At 43.5% G+C, this 18786-nt stretch overlaps 1 protein-coding gene across 7 annotated transcripts in view; it reads left to right on the top strand.

The window, feature by feature from the left end:
- DIP2A (disco interacting protein 2 homolog A) overlaps positions 1 to 18786 on the top strand; it is an 84052-nt gene continuing 65266 nt past the window's right edge. For 3 of the 7 annotated variants that reach the window (XM_048308800.1, XM_048308799.1, XM_048308797.1), the window contains exon 1: positions 5 to 143. In XM_048308800.1, coding sequence (XP_048164757.1) covers positions 47 to 143 — 97 coding nt within the window. In that variant the 5' untranslated portion in view covers positions 5 to 46. Of the gene's footprint in view, positions 144 to 892; positions 1158 to 18786 lie in introns of those variants that run through there. The other 4 variants (XR_007204669.1, XM_048308803.1, XM_048308798.1 and 1 more) reach the window with 3 other exon arrangements.

Below are 18786 nucleotides of genomic sequence, written 5' to 3'. Positions count from 1 at the left end.
GGGCGGTGGCTCCGCCGGGCCCGCTCGCTGCTCGCCCGCCCGCGCCATGGCGGCGGAGCGTGGGGGCTGCGCGCTGGAGGCTGTGCCGCTGCCGCCCGAGGTGCGCGAGAGCCTGGCCGAGCTGGAGCTGGAGCTGTCGGAGGGTGAGTGGGGCCGGGCTCGGGGCGCGGAGGGGCTGTGGGGCCGGGCACGGCGGGAAGGCCGCGTGTGGCTGCCGCGGGCGGCCCGGGCGCGGTGCCGCCGAGGGGTCTGGGGGAGGCGGCATCTTCGCCCCTCGGCGCAGCCCCCAGCAGGCCTGGGCTCCGCTCCCGCTGGAGCCCTCGGCCGGGAGCCGGCGGTGGCGCCGGGCTCGGGCGGGCCTGCGCCGTCCCCCGCCATCCCCCCGGCTGCACCGCCCGCCCGCGGCCCCTGCGGCCGGCGCTGGGAGCGGTTGTGGAGGCCCCTCACGAGCGCTTCCAAATGGCCCGTTAGTGTGCAGCTCGATACTCTAGAAAGACTATTTTATTTTAGTTTTAATATTTGTTCCTAACTGTAGCTAAAACCTTAAACCTCTCTCTCTGTATCATTAATTGCTAACTTTTGTGCTTCAGTGTGTGTACAGGCAGGAATATGGTGATGCTTTCTCCATTTTAATAGAATCACAGAATGATTTAGACTGGAACCTTAAAGCTCATCCAGTTCCATCCTCCTGCTATGGGCAGGAACACCTTCACTCGACCAGTTGTTCCAAGCCCCATCCAGCCTGGCCTTGGACACTTCCAGGAATCCAGGGGCAGCTACAGCTTCTCTGGGCAGCCTGTGCCAGGGCCTCACCACCCTGGCAGGGAAGAATTTCTTTCCAGTATCCCATCTAACCCTGCCCTCTCTCAGTGGGAAGCCATTCTCCCTTGTTTTGTCACTCCAGGCTCTTGTCCAAAGTTCCTTTCCAGCTCTCTTGGAGCCTTTTCAAGCACTGGAAGGGTCTCTAAGGTCTCCTTGGAGTCTTCTCCAGGCTGAACACCCCCAGCTCTCCCAGCCTGTCTCCAGAGCAGAGGGGCTCCAGCCCTTGAAGCATTAATGAGCCCAGAGGTGACAATATGCAATGCTGGATAAAGGTTCACTTGTGACCATTTGATGGATTTTCAGCCCCAAGAAGGAGACATCCCCTCCTCCTCCAGGTCAGTGTTTGGTGATAACAACCCTTTTGTGATCGCTGTGGGTGTTAGTCGTGGTATCTGTTAAGGAGCTGGGGAAGGACTGTTTGCATACTGATTCTCTGGCGTGGCCTGTACTGCAGACAGGCAGGTACAGGCACTTGGTGCAGGAGGGCATGCCGGGGGGGAGGTGACCGAGGCAGCATTTTCTGGGAGCAGTTGCTCATTGCATTTTCCCCAGTTACACTGTCAAGCTGCCCTCTGGAATAGAAGAGCTAAAAACCTGTTAATACCATCTGTGGTTTTGGGATTAGGAGCATTCAGCATGCTCCTTAGATGTTGTGGTTTTCAGATCAGCAGGTTCAGGTGGGCAAAACTGGGGCTATTACGCCTAAATGTGCTGCTTGATTCAGGTCACAGTTTTGGAAATTATTCACAGGTGTGCTGTCCTCACCTCCAGTGTAGAAGCTTTGGTGCAGAGGCAGGGGAGAAATGTAGGATGGGTGACTGTTGTCCAGGTGTAACCTGTCGCTGCATATCTGCTGGCGCGGTTAGAAGTAGTACCTGGCATGCCCTGTTGCTTAAGCAAGACAAGTTCCTGCGTGTGAGCTGGGACCATGTGCTCTGTGGCCATGCTGGGTACAGTGGCTCTTCCTGTGTGCCTGCTGACACTTGCAGGGATATCCTGGGACTGGCTCCTCTGCTGTGTAGTTCCTGACTGTGTCTTTGTTTAACTGATGAAATACTGTGGGTCTGCAGTATGTTAAACCTGTGAGATGCCTGAAGTGAGTGCACACTGTCCTAGTGCTGTGGGTCTGATGTGGAATGTGTGTTGCTGTGTAGCCGCTGGAATAATGGAGTAATTGGATAAAGTGGTAATGTGAGCTTGAATTTCTTGACCACTCTGAAGATGTAGTTTATGAGCTTAGATGTGACCCCTTCTCTGTCTTTCCTAAACTGAAAAATGTTTGCCAGTAGTTCTTCAACATCTGGTAGTATGTTACATGCTTGTATCCTGCCATTGCTTGATGTTTGTATGAACAGCTTTTAATGGAGCTCTCAGTCATTAATGTTCAGAGCTTGCTTACTTGGAGAGGAAGGAATAGCAATATAAGATTTCTTATGCTGAGTATGCCTCAAGTTAGAGAAGGTCAGTACCTGGGTGGATGTTCCCATCATCTGAGAGGAAGTGTGAAGGGAGAAAGAGAAAAGGAGAAACATGAGAGCAAGTTCCTTTCTGCTTTGTCTGTGTACTTTGTTAATTGAAATATTGTGTGTGTTGTGATGAGGCAGAAATGATGTCTGTTCTCTTTGATTATATTATTTTCACCTGTAAAAAATAAGTCAGGAAGATGATTAATCTCCTCCTTTGGTTTTGCTTCAGATGATCCTAGCAAAAGCTGGGTAAAGTGTTTGTGTTTAGGTGTAGAGAAGAATGGAGACATGAGCACATTGGTACTTTCTAAAGACAACTCAAAATCTTAAGTAGAGCGTTCAGCTGAGAAGAGTTTTGGATGGTGTACTAGTTTGAAAACAAACCAGTGGGAGGCACCAAGTCAGAATAACAATTTAATGGGGAAATTAAAGAAAAGGAAAAACTAAAACACTGGTTCCAACTGACAGAGTCAAGATACAACCTGACACCCTGTTAGAGTGGTGGTAGCAGTCCTCTGAAGTGGTGATCCTGTAGAAAAAAGGTCTGCTCTTCCTCAGGTCCAGTGGTGGCAGTGTAGCTCCTGTCCTCTGGAAATCCAGTGGAAGGGATTCTGGTGTTCAGAATCTCAGATTATACCCAGGATGGAATGCTTGGTTCGTCCCTCTGGGTGGAGCATCTCACAATGGGGGTAATGAGTCATGAGGCCAAGTGTTGATTATGCTCATTAACAGAAGATAGTCCGGAGGGAGTTATCTCTGAGTCATGCGTCAGAGCAATGATGGGCCATTAACAGAAAGATAGTCTGGGGGGAGGAGGCAAGGAAACACTGCCCCACTTGATTCAACAGCTCATGAGGATGGTAATAGAATACACTGCAACCCAGGACAGATGGGCATGGAGTGCCAGTTCATGCTACAATTCCAGTCATGTGCACTGTTATGAATCCTCCTGCTTTACAAGATCCTAATCTCTTGCTTGATATTGTATTCTTCATGTACTAGAAAAATAATAGTTGGGGATAGAAAGTGACCCTACTATGATGCTACTGTGTTGCTTTGTTATATCAACGCTAATTTCTTTCTTGTTGAAAAAAAATTAGTGAATCTTGTAAAAAAAACTAAGAGATCTGCCACAACCTTTTGGGGAGATAAGGACAGTTTTGAGACCATGCTTAACACCTAAGCTGTGTTTCAGCTGATGGATCTGTGGACTAGGTTTGCTTACCATAAGACTCTAAGATGCTGCAGCTTTCTGATGTAATGGAAAGATGCAGAGTTCCCTAATCAGCCTGGCAGGATCTGTGTCAGAGTATGTTGGAGATGCTGTGAAGCTCCAGTACTTCAGGTTGTTTATTAGTAACTATAAAACACGGGTGGTTTGGGTTTTGGTTGGGTTTTTTGTTTGTTTGTTTTGAGGGTTTGATGTGGTTTTTTCTTCTGTGCTCTGAAAGAGAACTAAGGTTATAAACAGTTCTTAAAAAAATTCTAATCTGAAGTAGAGATTCTGTAGGAAAGGCATTAATGTGCATTTTAAAGCCTGTACTTGTTCCATGAGAGTGCATCATATATTTGTATGTGTTTTTATGTACCTAAATGTACTTGTATACCACTTCGGAACTGGGTTGTTTTTTACTTCTTCTGGGTTATCTGTGCAGGAAGATGCCTCACTTGTTCCTTGATCATCTAAGGACAAGATACGGAGAAGTAGTTGAAGATAAAACTCTGTAATGTGTTGATATAGTAATGAGGACTTGGTGCCTGCTTGTGTTGGCTTTGTCTTCTAGGTCTGGTGGTGGTGGCGGCAGTGCCCTCAGCCAGCAGTTCAGGGACTTACAAGAACATATGACTAGGTTTGTTTCTTTTCTTGGAAATTTTTGGTGCTTGTTGCTATCTGGATCCAGTTAGTCTGGACCATTAGGATGCACAACACAGGATTCGTGTTCAGTAAAAATTGGATAAAAACTGCGGGAAGAAAAATACAGTTGTACCAACTTTGAGGTGGAGTTTGACTGGCATGTGAATGGTACAACACTTTTTTTGTCTGAATTGATGCAGCTTGAAACATCAAGTATGTGGATTTGGGTTTTCTTCTGTTCGCTAGGAATTTGTAGGTTGGTCTTACTTTGAACTTGGTGATCTTGGTGGTCTTTTCCAACCTTAATGATTCTATGAACTAAGCTGAAACTCTAAACAGAGATTACCTACAGTAAAGAGGCTGAAGAGATTTTTTTTTGCTAGTTCAAATCTATTCCATTATTGCACCGAATGCCAGATGGGGAACACTGTTCTCAATGACTTCTATCAAAAAGGCTGCAGGATTAGTTCTGAGTTAGAGAAGTATTTCATGTAGCTTACAATCTTAATTATAACCTCATTTATTTCTCAGTTGATTTGGGGAGGAGTATTTTCCACTTCCTGCCACATTGCTCATAGGTTTCTTCTGCGCATGGCTGGGCTTTAGTGGCAAAGGATGCAGTTCACGTGGAGTGGTCAGTGGACTGGTTGCTCTGGCTCCCCTTCAGATGTTTACATCTGCCTAGACTGAAAGCTGACTCTCATATGATTTTTATCTCAATTTTTTATTTCCCATTTAAGAAAGGAAGAAGTTGTGTGTGTGACAGGGAAGCTTTCTCTAGGATTTTACTGTTTTGGGGTTTTTTTGTGAGGGTTTTGGGCACATTTTGAGGTACTGCAGGTAATTCCTGAGCGGAAGAAGATACCAGCTATGAAGTATTTCTTGAAAAAAGTAAAGGCATTCAATGTCTGACATCTTTGGCTACTGCAAATATTCCAGCAACACTTCAGCAAATACTTTTTGTAATTAGTCTGATTGGGCTTTTAAAAAATAAGTTGATAAAAGAATAACTTTTATTTTGGTCAGAACACCTTTCTTATAAAACATAAAGGTAGTGCTCAGAGCTGAAAAGTTTAGGTGCTTTTGTTACACCAATAGTACCGATGTGGTATTAAATTTCTGTATGTGAAATCAGGTGAGGAAGAGACACCCACACACACTTGCACCTATTTTTCTTGCGATAAATCACAGTATTTGGGAGTTAAGTTTTTTCTGGACTTAAAATGGTAGTTTTCTATTATGGAAGTCTTGGAAATACTTGAAAATAAATATGATCTGAGGCTGTTAGTGGGAAGAACTGTCATGACTGGAGAGACAGATGGCAGTCTGTGAAACTTGACCTGCAGCATCTTTCTTGCTTAATTTCTGGGCTCTCCAACACAAACTGTTAATTGTGTGATAGTACCTGGGGCTTGCCAAATGCCCATGGGAACTGAGTAAGTCTTCAAAGCTTTTTCTCACATGTTAACACCCGGCAAAGGTCTGGGCACCTGGCTGACATCCTTCAGGCTGTCTTGTGTCCTTTGGTCCAGTTTGTGACTTAAAGAGTCACGCTGTGTTCAAAGGGAAGCAGGGGTTTGATTTATTGATTGGTTTATTTGTTACAAAACAGTCTTGTGGCTTGGAGTAGTTACCATTGCAAGGTTCACGGTTACCATACACAAGGGATCCATTTTTCTAAGTGAAAAGCCTGTTCCTCAGCAAGGGAACAGACTGTCACTACTCATTCACCTATGGGAAAGTGCTACAGCAGAGTTTTTATCCAAACCTTGCTATGTTCGCAGTACAGTTAATTCATAAATGAGAGATTTAAGAGAGATGGCAGTTAACATAGGTGTTAAGAGTTCAAAGTCCTTGTCCTGTTCTGAAAGACAGGTGTCTGCCAAGGAAGGTGGGAACCTCCCTTGGAATAGAAAATGTGACCCCTTCCCTCCAAATTATTATAACTCTGAAATTACGGGGCTTTCAGGCAAAGATACAGGAAAAGGAATAACAGTTCTTTATTAGTATGTGTGTGTGTGTATATATATGTATGTATGTATATGTATATAAGTATATATGTGTGTGTATGGATGTATAACAAGGCAGACAAACAACCACAACGGCAGCGACAGCAAACAAACCCACAAACCCAGTGCCAGCCTCTCTCAGCTGTCAGGCACCTTGCCCTTGGGTGCAGTTCTGGTCACAGCCGGTGGGGGCGCTGGTGGCTCCCGGCCGGGCGGGGGGGGTGCAATGGTTCCCCCGTGCCTGCAGGGGGCGCTGTGGCACGAGCGCCTCTCTCTCATCATGTGGGTGATGGCGGGCGAGCCGGCAGGAGGGATGGAAAAGGGGCTCCCTTTACAAACCCACAGGGGCAGCCGATCTCGATGCCCCTCAGGATGGCAGAATGGGCTGTAGCGGGAACCTTGGAGCAGCAGCTGGAACGGCAGAGGCGGACACACCCCGGGGTGGAAAACAAAATGTAGCAGGAACTCTGCAGCCTTAGCAGGAGTCACAGGGGTCAGGCAGGCATGGGGTGTTGGGTTAGAGTGTAGCAAAAAAGCCCAAGGCAAGAAACAGCGGAGCTGGGCAGTGGCAGCTGGGCTTCTCCATAGCAGCTGCAGCACGCAGCTGGGAGGCACACCCTCCGGGAAGGGGGAGGGGTTCGGGGGTCAAGGTCCCAAGTTTTTCCCCTGAGGCACCTAAGTAGATGGTGAGGGTCCTTTCCAGTGTGATCGGGTGTTACTAAGGTCCCAGTTCACTGGCTGCTCTTACGAGCAGAGGCTCACCCATGGTAAAGAAGAAGCAGTGCTGGGCTGGACTCCGCGGTGGCAGTGAATTCTTCCTGAGGTAGCAGCAACTCAACTGTTCCGTCCGATCCAAGAACGAGAGAGCAAGCGAGGAGCTGAGCCCAGCCCCTGACCCCCCAGCCAAAATCTCAGGTATCTCTGCCCTTCCCAAGAGAAAGCCCCTCAGCTAGGAGAGTGCAGCCAGCTGCACCCCTCCCCCTCCTCCATGGCTATATCTTTTGTCTCTCTTCAAGTATCAGTCATCATCATCTCTTAGGCAACAGATGGGAGAAAATTCCCTGAGAGAAGGGGAAAAAAAAAAAAACAACCAAAAAAAACACCTAACCTCCAGCATTATCCACCCTGAATTTTTTCCCATACCAACATGCTATATCACACTTAAACTTTTAAACTATATACATACATGCATTATCCTGATTATATACATATATACATCTAGATCTAGATACAGGTGCAGTGTGACAGGCAGTTCACCCAAAAACAAGCTCCCCTTGAGTGATCCTGTCTCTCCATCCTTCTGAATCACCCACCAGGTGCAACCTGGTCCCTGAGGCAGAATTAACCCAAATAGTTTTTCCTAGCATACCTTTTGTGTGTACGGATGGGACCTTATCTCTGTGTGTTGTTTGAAGGGGCTCAGATTGGGCAGGGCCTGCTCGGTTAGTGGAGCCTCGGGTGTTAACTAACCAGGTGGCTCTTGCTAAATGCATCTCCCAATTTTTGAAAGCTCCCCCATCCAGTGCCTTCAAGGTGGTTTTTAACAAGCCATTGTACCACTCCACTTTCCCAGCAGCTGGTGCATGATTAAGGGATATGGTACATCCACTCAATGCCATGTTCTCTAGCCCAGGTGTTAATAATGCTGTTCTTGAAATGAGTCCTATTGTTGGACTCAATTCTCTCAGCAGTACCATGCCTCCAAAGGACTTGCTTTTCAAGGCCCAGGATGGTGTTCCGGGCAGTAGCATGAGGCACAGGGTAGGTCTCCAGCCATCCAGTGGTGGCTTCTACCATTGTGAGCACATAGCGCTTGCCTTGGCGGGTTTGAGGCAGTGTGATGTAATCAATCTGCCAGGCCTCCCCATACTTGTATTTGGACCATCGCCCACCGTACCACAGAGGCTTCACCCGCTTGGCCTGCTTGATTGCAGCGCATGTCTCACAATCATGGATCACCTGGGAGATACTGTCCATGGTTAGATCCACCCCTCGGTCTCGTGCCCACTTATAGGTGGCATCTCTGCCCTGATGGCCTGAGACATCATGGGCCCGTCGAGCTAGGAACAACTCCCCCTGGTGTTGCCAGTCCAGATCTATCTGGGACACCTCTATTTTCGCACCTTCATCTATGTGTTCGTTGTTTTGGTGTTCTTCATTAGCCCAACTCTTGGAGCCATGGGCATCCACATGACAGACTTTCACAGGTAGCTTCTCTACCTGAGTGGCAATGTCTTGCCATTCTTCAGCAGCCCAGACTGGTCTTCCTCTACGCTGCCAATTGGCCAAGGCCTCTTTCCCCCTTCCCAGAGCCACAGCCATGTGCTAACCAAACCAGGGTAGGCTAGACCACATGGTGCTGCTTAGTGAGGCTTCTATATTCAGCACACAAAAAATAGGTTACCCAGGAACTGTTACTTCTTTTTCACCCTTTCCTCTCAATTCCCTCAGGCCGCACATTGGGTACCAAGAGTCCTCTGAACTTTTCTGCATTGGGAGGGTAAAATAAATTGACCCATTTTCTTTTTCTTGCCGTGTCTGATGTGCTGGATGATCAGAGGAGATTTTTTTAATTCTCCCCTCTATTTTGGAAGGTAATGAGAAGCTGGTTAAGGGGCTCTTGTTGAGTTGAGGTAAAATATTAGCACCATGTTAGAACAATGTTGCAGTGGAACAATACAATTGGCAATGGTTTTCATCTGTAATGTGCCTTCCCTTTTGCTCTCTTTCCTGCTCCCCCATCATACTAATTTTCCATCATTATTATTCTGCTGCCCCTCTCTCCCTTTTTTTCTTCCCTGCCTTCTGGAACATAGGAGGATAAGCAAGGTAACTAGTCTCAGCTGAGAGCATCCTTACACTTCTTACCTTTAGCTGTTTCTAATGAAACAATTTTGTGAGCAGTTGTGTTGGGTTGACCCTGAGTTGATGGACAGTCTTTAAGACCAATTACGCTTCTCACAATTTACATATTTAAACCGCACGGAAAGGCGGGACTTCCCCTTTTGGTCAGAGCTCGCCTGCTGGAAGGTGGGGGGGCTCCGAGCCTCCCGGCCCCGCTGGGCCGGGCCGGGGCCACTGCCCCTTTCCCCCTTTCCCAACGCCGCGGCACGGACCCTGGGTCACTGAGGGGGACTGTCCCAGAGCCACAGGCAGCTAAAACCAGCCATGGACTGCTCACAGCTAAAACCATCCAGCGCGGCTTCTGGGGACAGGCGGGTCCCTCTCCTCTCCATGCGGAGCCGGCGGAGCCAGCGGGAGCCGGCAGAGCCTCCTGTCTGCAGCCAGCACACTCCGTGCTGAACTGAAGAGGACACCACGCAGCCAGCAGCACAGAGGGAGCGAGGCTTTCTCCACCGTAAAGCCTGAACAAGAACACTCTTCAACATGGCGGCTTCAGAGTCAGAGAGAAAGAGAAGTGAGTCACGTGGGACGGAGCTGAGCATGGCGATGGGAGAAAAGAGGGCGGTGCCGCGATTCTGGCGCGCAGCTTAAAAGAAACCTTCTTGCATGCCGTGGTAAGAAACTGTAATACCACAAACTGTTTGTCTCTTTAATCCATTTGAAGAACATGGGGGGGGGGGGTGGAGAATCAACGTGTGCCTATGAAGTTTGTGAAGAGTGCCTATGCCAGGCTATATAGAAGTAGTAAGAGGCTGTTAGAGACTTGTGGCGAAGGAAAGCCTCTGTGTGCAGGCCAAAATAACTCATCCTTAAAAAGATGAATAACCCCATGTGATGGCCCATGTTCTGTAGTGTGAAAGAACTGTGAAATTCTTCATGGGAGAGATGTTCTACACATAGCAGACTGTTTGTTTCCGGGCGGGTCTGCTATTGGTGGCAGTTTGGGAACCACGTGCAACTGAAGGAAAACCCTTTTTTCCTTAAGCATAAGAGAGAGACTTTTCAGGAACTGCAACACTGACTAACATCCCATGTTCTGTTATCCCTTGTGTGAGCTGGATAAAAGGAGAGAAGTGCTGGAAAGAAGGGGGGGGGGGGAATTTACTTTAATTTTGTTTTGTTGTTTTCTCTTTACTTTTAATTCTGTTAGTAATAAAGCTCTTTCATTGTACTGCAACTGTTTAAGGTTTGTGGCCTGCTTTGCTTTTCTCCTAATTCTTATCTCACAGAAGGAAAATAAGTAAATAATGAATATTTTGAATCAAAACCACTACATTTAATTGGTGTTTCTGCCCGGTTTCAAACTCAACCCGCTACAGCAGTGAGGACCTGCAGAAGAACATCCAGTCTTATTTTGCTGGCTCTGGCTTCCAGCTTAAGAGTGATGGTGATGCACTTAAAGGCTTGCAGATAAAAGGACTAAATGTACTATTCTGTTACCTTTATCACTGTGAGGAAACAGAAGAATCTGAACCAGGAAAACTGGGAATGCTAGGTCATCACCTTCCTTCCTTTCAAAGCAGAATTTCAAACTCAACCAGTTAGGTGGTTTGGGCTTTTTTTGGTTGTCTTCTGGATTTCTGCTGTAGTTAACAAGTGTTTAAATTAATCTCTTCCTTGTGTTTGAGTAGAAATCTTGTTACTCTTTTCTATGTTGCTTTGGTAAGGAAAGTTAAAACCTGGTGAGGAACAAGAATATGATGGCAACCTGTACATTAAGAAAATTAAAGGAAATATATTTTCTTCCAGGTGCAAAAATAAGCATCCCTTAAAATTATAAATGCACATTCATGAAGTAAATAGACCTTTATAAAATTAGCATTGAACACTGTCCTATGTTCTACCTCCCTTTCGTTCTCCTAAACCTAAATTAAGCTCTGCCAATCTTGAGATCATGAATTGAGTTTTTCTTTTCCATTTCCTAGTTAAAATGCTGCTGGGGAGATTTTTTTCCTTTGGGTTAGCTTGGTTTTTTGAAAGGAATAGACTATTCTTCTGAAATGTGATTGGCTATGGCATCTCATGGACTAAAGAAGGTGCCTGCTTGATGACATTTCATGCAGGTGAGTTATGGATGTATCATCCAGTTCTGTTACTGAAAGACGCACTTTAATATACCTGTATGCAAATGGAAACATGTCAGTCTCTCTTGATTACATAACAGTCATTTGGTTATTAAGAACCCTTAGACTTACCTTGGAATAAGTATCGAAGTATTTGACAGTTTCTTGGCACAAGGTTTGTAGCTCTTGAGGAAACATGTCGTATTTGCCTGAGTTTTCTTGAATTGATGATTGCAGACCCAAATTCAAAGATCATAGAATTGTTTAGGCTGGAAAAGACCTCTGAGCTCATGGAGTCCAACTGTTACCCCACCATGATGTGCAGTAAAATTGAGTATATGATTTTCCTGTGCAAAGGTCAAACAAAGCATTTCTGCAATGCAGAATTCAGGGGACCAAGTTGAAATGTGTGACTGAATAATTAAAGCCTCCAAATCATCATCATATCCTTCTATCATTTTCTGACTGGTTTACTGTGACCTTTGTTCTTTCTCAAGCTGTTGTTTCCCCAGCAGTGCTCAACAGGACACAAAGATTTTAAACTTCTGTGGATTTTTGTTGTTGTTTTCCTGTGTGGAAACTTGTGCCTTGTAGCCCGTGTCTGCAATTTACAATTCAGTGAATAAAGAAGCAGCTCTTAATCTTTTATGTCTGTTGTTACCTTTTAAAGGTCAAGACGTTTCTGTTTGATTATCTCCGTGTACATCCCTTTAAGAACTTGAAGAGAATATCAACACCTGGTGCCAGTTGGGCCTCATCCCTCAACTGGCAGGGAGTTTTTGTTCAGTTCTGCTGGATGCCAGTGATGTCTGACAAAATTCTGCCTCCTGTAGGATTTGCTATTTATGGACACTGAAAAGTTACTAATAGCTGGTGTTGTGATATTATGAAGATAGAGGCAAATCATCTTTTTTTATGGCTTTTTGTTATAATTTACTGTGGCTCAAATTTTTAATAGTTTTTATTTTTCCTTTTCCCTACTTATAGCCAGATGGCCTCAGAGCTGGATTGGGTTGAGGGCAGAAGAGTAAAAGAGGGCGTCAGTACTTCAGCTTAGCTGCAAAATGAATTCATACTCAAAATATATTTTTTCAGCATCTGGCTGTGTCTGTACGGCTGTTCCTTCAATCTGTCCTGGATCGAGCCTCAAATGAAATGTTGGACTTGCTGATTGTAGCAGCATTTTGTCCTAGAACTTGAAGTATGAAAGCACCCATAAATCGTAATCAATATGTTTGTGTCCCACAGATGTGGGATTCATCAGATACGGGGAAAATACCAGCCAACTCAGCATTTTATCAAATAGTGTTTGAAAAGTTATTTGCTTATGGAGAAATGAAAACCTGTGTTGGGACGTGGTTTGGATATAACTAGAGGGGCTTCAGCTCCATATGTACCAGCTGCCTGTGTATTAAGGCAGAATTCTGTTGAAGTCCCACATTATGAGATTTCTGCCTTACATTATAAGGAGTAAGAAATGTTAAGAAAGTGCCAGAATGTGAGGTTGCAAAGAAAGCATGTCAGACAGGCCATATTGTGGAAGCCCAGGGTTTGGTAGGGTTAGGGAAAAGGTGTTGCGACCACTGGGGCAAAATGTTTGTTGGCAGTTATGTGTTGTCTGACAAAATTACTGAAGTTTCTCATTTCATGTTTGTGTATCATTTGTATTTGGTGGGAGTTACTTCAGCTTGCAAAGAATATTCACTGTTTTCAGAGATGGCAGCTCAGTAAAGATTTTTCCCTTCATTTTTCTTTCAGAAACAGTATTTGAGAAAAGCAAATTGAGGTGTGAGCATCTTTTCTAATTTTTTTGCCTGAGCTCTCATTTGCTAAGTAACAATCACTAAGAAGCTTAAACTTTATAAACTAGCTAGTTGAGGTTGTGTAGTACATGTTGTAGGAATTAAAAGGGGGACGCTCATTCTTGCTCTTTGCCTTTTTTTCTACTGCCCTTGGGTTAGATGTCCGTGTAGTAAAGTGCATGACCTTGCAACTTCGTAACAGTCGAGCAGATGACCCCAGAGTCACTCCTGGCAGGAGCCTACAGGTCTTTTTCCCCACCTTCCCTCCCCCGCCTTGGTCTAGTGCAAGTATGTTAAGAGCTTCACTCTGGAGGTCCTCCCAGTTTGACTCGGCATAGTCTCCGTTGACTCCTGGGCTACACTTAACAGTGTACACAGAAACACCAGTGAGGTCAGGATTAGTTTGGTTGCTGTGGGTTTATGTATTTTTTTGCCATGTGTTTGTCTGCCTTGAGCAGTCTGGGAAACTGAGAAACAATGTATTCTGTGGTGGTCAGATCCAGAACCGTGACTGGACATATCAGTTTGAGCAGGAGTCAAGGTGATGGTCGGCATTGTTCCTGTGCTCACTTTCCATCTACAGCCTCCTTGTTAGAAAGGGTTTGGGTTATTTTTCATGAATAATTCGATAAACCAGTCTGTTTAAAAGCATTACTTATAGTAATCAACCAGTGTGATTGTGCTACAGATGAAGGAATGTATTAAGGAATTGGGTATTTTTAAACAGGAAACTCTTCTGGTGAACTTAGTGGTTGGAGCAAATTACATCTGTGATTCTAGACTTTTCACAATTGTGAAGCCAGGATTAGATGTATCAGCAACTATTGCCTAAATAAATGCAAGGTTGTAGTTTTCTTCAGATTTGGGTTTTAGCAGATATTGACAGTGCTCTGATTTGATTTTTTCAATTTATCAGTGCCTGAGACTGACCATTAGCAAATGAGTCTCTTCCCTTCCTAGCAGAAGTTGTTTTCAGGTGGCCTTCAAAATGTTTAGATTCTGCTAATTGAGAGAAGAACTTCAGGTGCTGGGAATACCTGTAACAGAGGTGTTTACAGGAGGCAGGGGCTGCTCCAGAGACCATGGGATGAAGATCTGCAAAAGGTATCACTATGGTTATTGCCCTTTCCTTTTTCAGTGAAACCGGTTTTTATTTGATTTTTACCTTATTGTTACTTACAATGTAAGTAACTTGTGGTACGGCCCCACAAAACTACAAAAACCTTCATTGACACGCATATTCTGTATTTGCTTGTAGCTTTGGCTCCATATTCTAATCTTAAATTACTGTTAAGATTATAAATCATATTTTAAATTACAAAATGGCTATGTATAAATCCTTGTATATGTTACTTTTATCCTAGCAAGCTGTATGGGTCTTAAACTGTGAGATAAGTCTGTGTTGCAGTCGTAGCAGGGTAGTTGAGATGAGGTAATTACAGGCTAGTTTGAGGCAGAGGAGGAGTAGCAGAATGCTTAGTGAAACCAGAAAATGGTAGATAGTAGTAAGAAATAAATAGTCTTGTATTTCTATTTAAAATGGAAGCCATATAAATTAGATTTGACAAACTCAGTGGCTGAGTATGTACTTACATAACTGCTGTATTGCTGATCCTTCTTCCTGGCAGGACCAGCGTTCCCTGGTCTACATCCAGAGGGAGAAAATGAAAAATCATTTTAAACATAGAAACTTGTGAGTAGCTAATAACTGACAACTTGTTCTTGTGATCATTACATGTTTTCTGTGCCCTACAGCACCTCGCTGCATCTTCCATGGGCAAGCTCTTGTATCAGGGTTGCTTGTACCATTTATTTGGGTTGTTCCCTTTTTGGGTTAGGCCCTTTTAGCCACTATTGTGCTACAAACAGGTAGATTTTTCCTCACTGTGGAAAGAGCCTTTTCTTGGTTTTATGCATTTCTGTCCAAAGTATTCAGCGCTAATAATAACCCCCAAGGTTTTTTGGAAGATTCTCCTTTCTTTAGTGAATATTTGTAAGTAGTGAACTGATAGACACTTTATACTTAACTTGGAGCTGTGCTCTGCAGGGCTTCAATCGCGTGTTGGTGCATCTGGTGCAGTTTGGGAAGCCCAATAAACTGACTCATGACAAGAGGTAGCCTTGCTGTGTTCAAACAAGCAATGTTTTGACACTGCAAAATAAAGAGGTTCTGAATCAGAATGAGATAATTCCCTGGGGTGATTGAAGGGGACTGTGGGATAGACTGATTACTCATGCAGTACTGGTGTTATCAAAATTGTGTTCATCACATGAAATAGGTTCTCAGTGCCCTTTTAGAAGGGAAGCTATGAGCTGCAAAACTTGAGAACTTAATTTGTGGTCCTCATCAGTGGGTGTTGTATTTGGGAGACTGACTGCAGTAAAATTGTTACCTGATGCTGTGTAAAGAACATTGCCTAATTTTGGGGTAGGACGGTATAGCAGTTCATTTGAAGTTAACGTTGTTGTTTTGTAATTAGTAAAAGTATATTCAGCAAAACATGGTTTGGATTAATTTAATTAGAGATACTTCTGTAAGCACAATGCTTTTTACATTGCGACCAGGGGAGATAACCTGCCCCACCCCATCCCCCCTACCCAAACCCCCAAAAAATCATGGTGATATACTACCTTCAGATGATAAACCTGGTGATAGTGTAGTAACTTCTGCATGTTTGTCAGTTTGTAGACATTTTTAATAACAGTGAACTAATATGTATTTAGTGGAATTAAACCACTGGTGTTTCATGGTAAATGCCAGTGGGTTGCATTTTGAGACTGAGGAAAACTTAGGTTTAAAGGAAATTCAGTTGCCAACTTTATAGGAATTGGTGTTACGCCTTTGAGACTCATCTTCAGAATTTTTTACGTGTTTCAAGAAAGTTTCTGATGTCTGGGCTTTCACATGGCACTGCTGGAGAGTCTTGAATACCTGAGTTTATTAGAGATTCTGAGGAGCAGGTCCTTGACTGAGGGCTGTTGAAAGTGAGGCATAAACATAGAATCTGTAATTTGAAGGAAGAATGTTGCATTACTGCCTTTAACCTTCCTTTGGTTTTTCAGTAGATCTTACTGGATCTTGACACCATGTTAATAACATTGCTGATTTCCAGCTTCTGCAGGAAGGGCCTTTACTAGAGGCTTTCATAGTTAGGTTTTTTTTTGCTCACAACAGAGGAAGTAATAACAGGATCTTAAGGAAAATTTGCATGCAGAATTACTGACTTTGAAATTACTTTTTTCTTTCCCAACTGCAGTGACTTGTCGAATTTTTTAGGGATGTTGCATTAGGCTGACACGAATAGAATTTCTTGATTTCAGTCTTATTCTAGGGGCTTTCTAGAATCTTGGGGAGAGGGAACCATAGCAACTGTAAAAGCTTTCAGTTTTAAATTTTTTAAGTATCTTTCAGAATTTGGGAGCTAAAATTACCTTATAAATGTATGAATAACTCAGTCAAGCTGTTGAAAGAGCACTTGAGCATCTAATAGAAATATATAAGAATTTGAAATTACTATCCACTTGTGTCAGGTTTAGAGTGTTTTAAAGCCATGGTTTATGGGTTAAGTCATGTACACTGGAAAAGTTGACAGGATAATTAAGGAAAACTAGAATGCCTGTGTTCCTGAGAGAAGCTAAACTTCTGGGGGAATGTCTAATTTCTGAAGCACTGGAGGATTTATCCATGCAGCTGTAGAGAATATAGGATTACTGGGATTCAGTGGTTTTCGTAAGACCAAAGCACATCCTAGGAAAACACATATAAAAATCAGAAAAGCTCTGCAATTTGGAGGTATTGGAAAGTTTAAAATTGCAGAATTTTGGCTGAAAAATAGAGCTGTTAAAAATGGTATGCCAAGACAGTGTTCTTGGGAAAGGAGTTGCATTTCCAAAAGCAAAATCTTGTTCAAATACACACTGATGTAGAGCTCTCTTACCAGATAGCTGGAGAGTCTTAATTTTTCCAGGAATAAAAATCAAAATGCTCATGAATTAATAGAAGTCATGGTAGAGAAGTGATTTTTTTCTTTTCCAGGTCTTAATCAAGACTGGAGAGAGAAGGACTGGGGAACTTGAGAAGCCTGGTCCAGATGAATGGGCAGAGGAAGTGAAACAGCATTTGTACAGGTCACATCAGCAGCTTCTGGACATTAGATTAACAGGAATTTAATTGATTTAAAATTCACAGCTGTTTATGAAATGCAGCAGAGCCATTAAAGTGTCTTCTGATCATCAGTTAAAATGAAGGGACTGATTATAGCTATTTGAAATCCTTAACTCTAAGAGTATCTGCATATTCTGTGTTAGCAATGTAGGGAGTTCTTTATGCCAGTCTAAAGTAGTGTAGATGCCTGAACAGGAGCGGCTTTGTCTCAGGAATGTTTAAACCAATTACTCAAACAATTTAAATATGATTTGGGGTGTAAATTTAAAAAATGCTGGTGTATTCCATTTATTGCAGAAATTGTCTAAGTCTTGGTAATTGAAACAGTCACATAAGAAATGGAAAAAGCAAGCAGCCCTTTAGCATAATCCTTTGAAACTCACAGGTTTGCTGAAGTGGCTCTGGCCATTTTAATGTTTAATTAATTTTTTAATAATAAATAATAAACCACTGCAGTTTAGTGTGCTGCTTGTTAACAAAACCTTTCAATCGTCTGAGAAAGTGCTTCTGTAGCACAGCATTTGGAAGGATAATGTCAATAGTGCTGAGGCTTTTGGAGACAAGTGTCAAAACCTATTGTGCTTTGAACTCAGACAGTTTCATTGCTAATGAGTTTCTTGTATGGAGACTTTTATATTCATTCCAGTTGCCTCCGTTTAAATGCAAGAGATCGAGTAAAAATCAACTTACCAGTAGCTTGCTTGATTCTGCATGTATCTTGAGACTATTTTAATGCAGTTTTATACAAGGTGAAAGCACATCTTTGAAGGTACTGACTTCCATGTGAATAGTAGCCTCTCTTCTTGGCTTTGGGTTTTTTGGGATTTTTTTGGCTTGGTTCGATTTTAAAGTTCTTGAGTGGTCCTGCTTTCTGTCCTGCATCTAGTCCCAAGCATCCAACAGGTTGTTGCTGCTTCATCAGGTTTCAGCACCAGCAAGAGGTGCTGCTGGTGATCTTGGAGGTAATTTGAAATAAATCCACGCTCAGACTAAATCTGAATTTAGGATTAGGTGACTTTTCATACTGTGACATGTCTGAATAGGACTGTTTTGAATATAAACAAGTACGGATTTTCTGGTTTAGGATGAAAAAGTTGAAACAGGTGGTGACTTCACCTTCACAAGTACTGCCAATCTGTGCCTTCATCCATGACCTTCTGTTCATGAGCTCCTGCATTCTGAAGCCTTTTCTCTCTTGGCAAAAGAATTAAAAACCAAAACAGATACCTATTCAAGGTTCTGTTTATTAAACAATGTCTCTTCGGTGCACTGGATGAGTAAACAGGTCTTGTTGAAAAATAAATGTAGCCATGTAGATTTTCCCAGTACGTGCACGCGAGGGTCTTTGTTGGACTGAATGAATAAGCTTAAATCTGATATTTTTGTAGTCCTGTATTTGTCTTTGTGATTGTAATAGTTTGTCTAAGCTTGCATTCTGGATACTCAGAGTGGTGTGTTAGTACTGGGTAGCATTGCATTGGTGGCTTTTTTGTACTGGGCTTCACTGTTAAGGCATCAAATATGTGAACTTTCCAAAGTTTGTAGCTTAATATTGTTTTAAGGGAATTGCTTGCAATCTTTTTATTTTAATGAAGAGATTCCAGGTGATTAAGTGATTAGTAATTACTTAATAGTGCTCAGTGTTAAGGAGCTGTGGTGGGAAGAGCTGCTTGTAATGGAAGAGCTTGAGGAAGGCAGAA

The sequence above is a fragment of the Corvus hawaiiensis genome, chromosome 7 (genome assembly GCF_020740725.1).
Source record: "Corvus hawaiiensis isolate bCorHaw1 chromosome 7, bCorHaw1.pri.cur, whole genome shotgun sequence".
NCBI lineage: Eukaryota > Metazoa > Chordata > Aves > Passeriformes > Corvidae > Corvus > Corvus hawaiiensis.
Note: the sequence above shows the minus strand (reverse complement) of the source record. Positions and strands in the feature narration are given on the sequence as shown.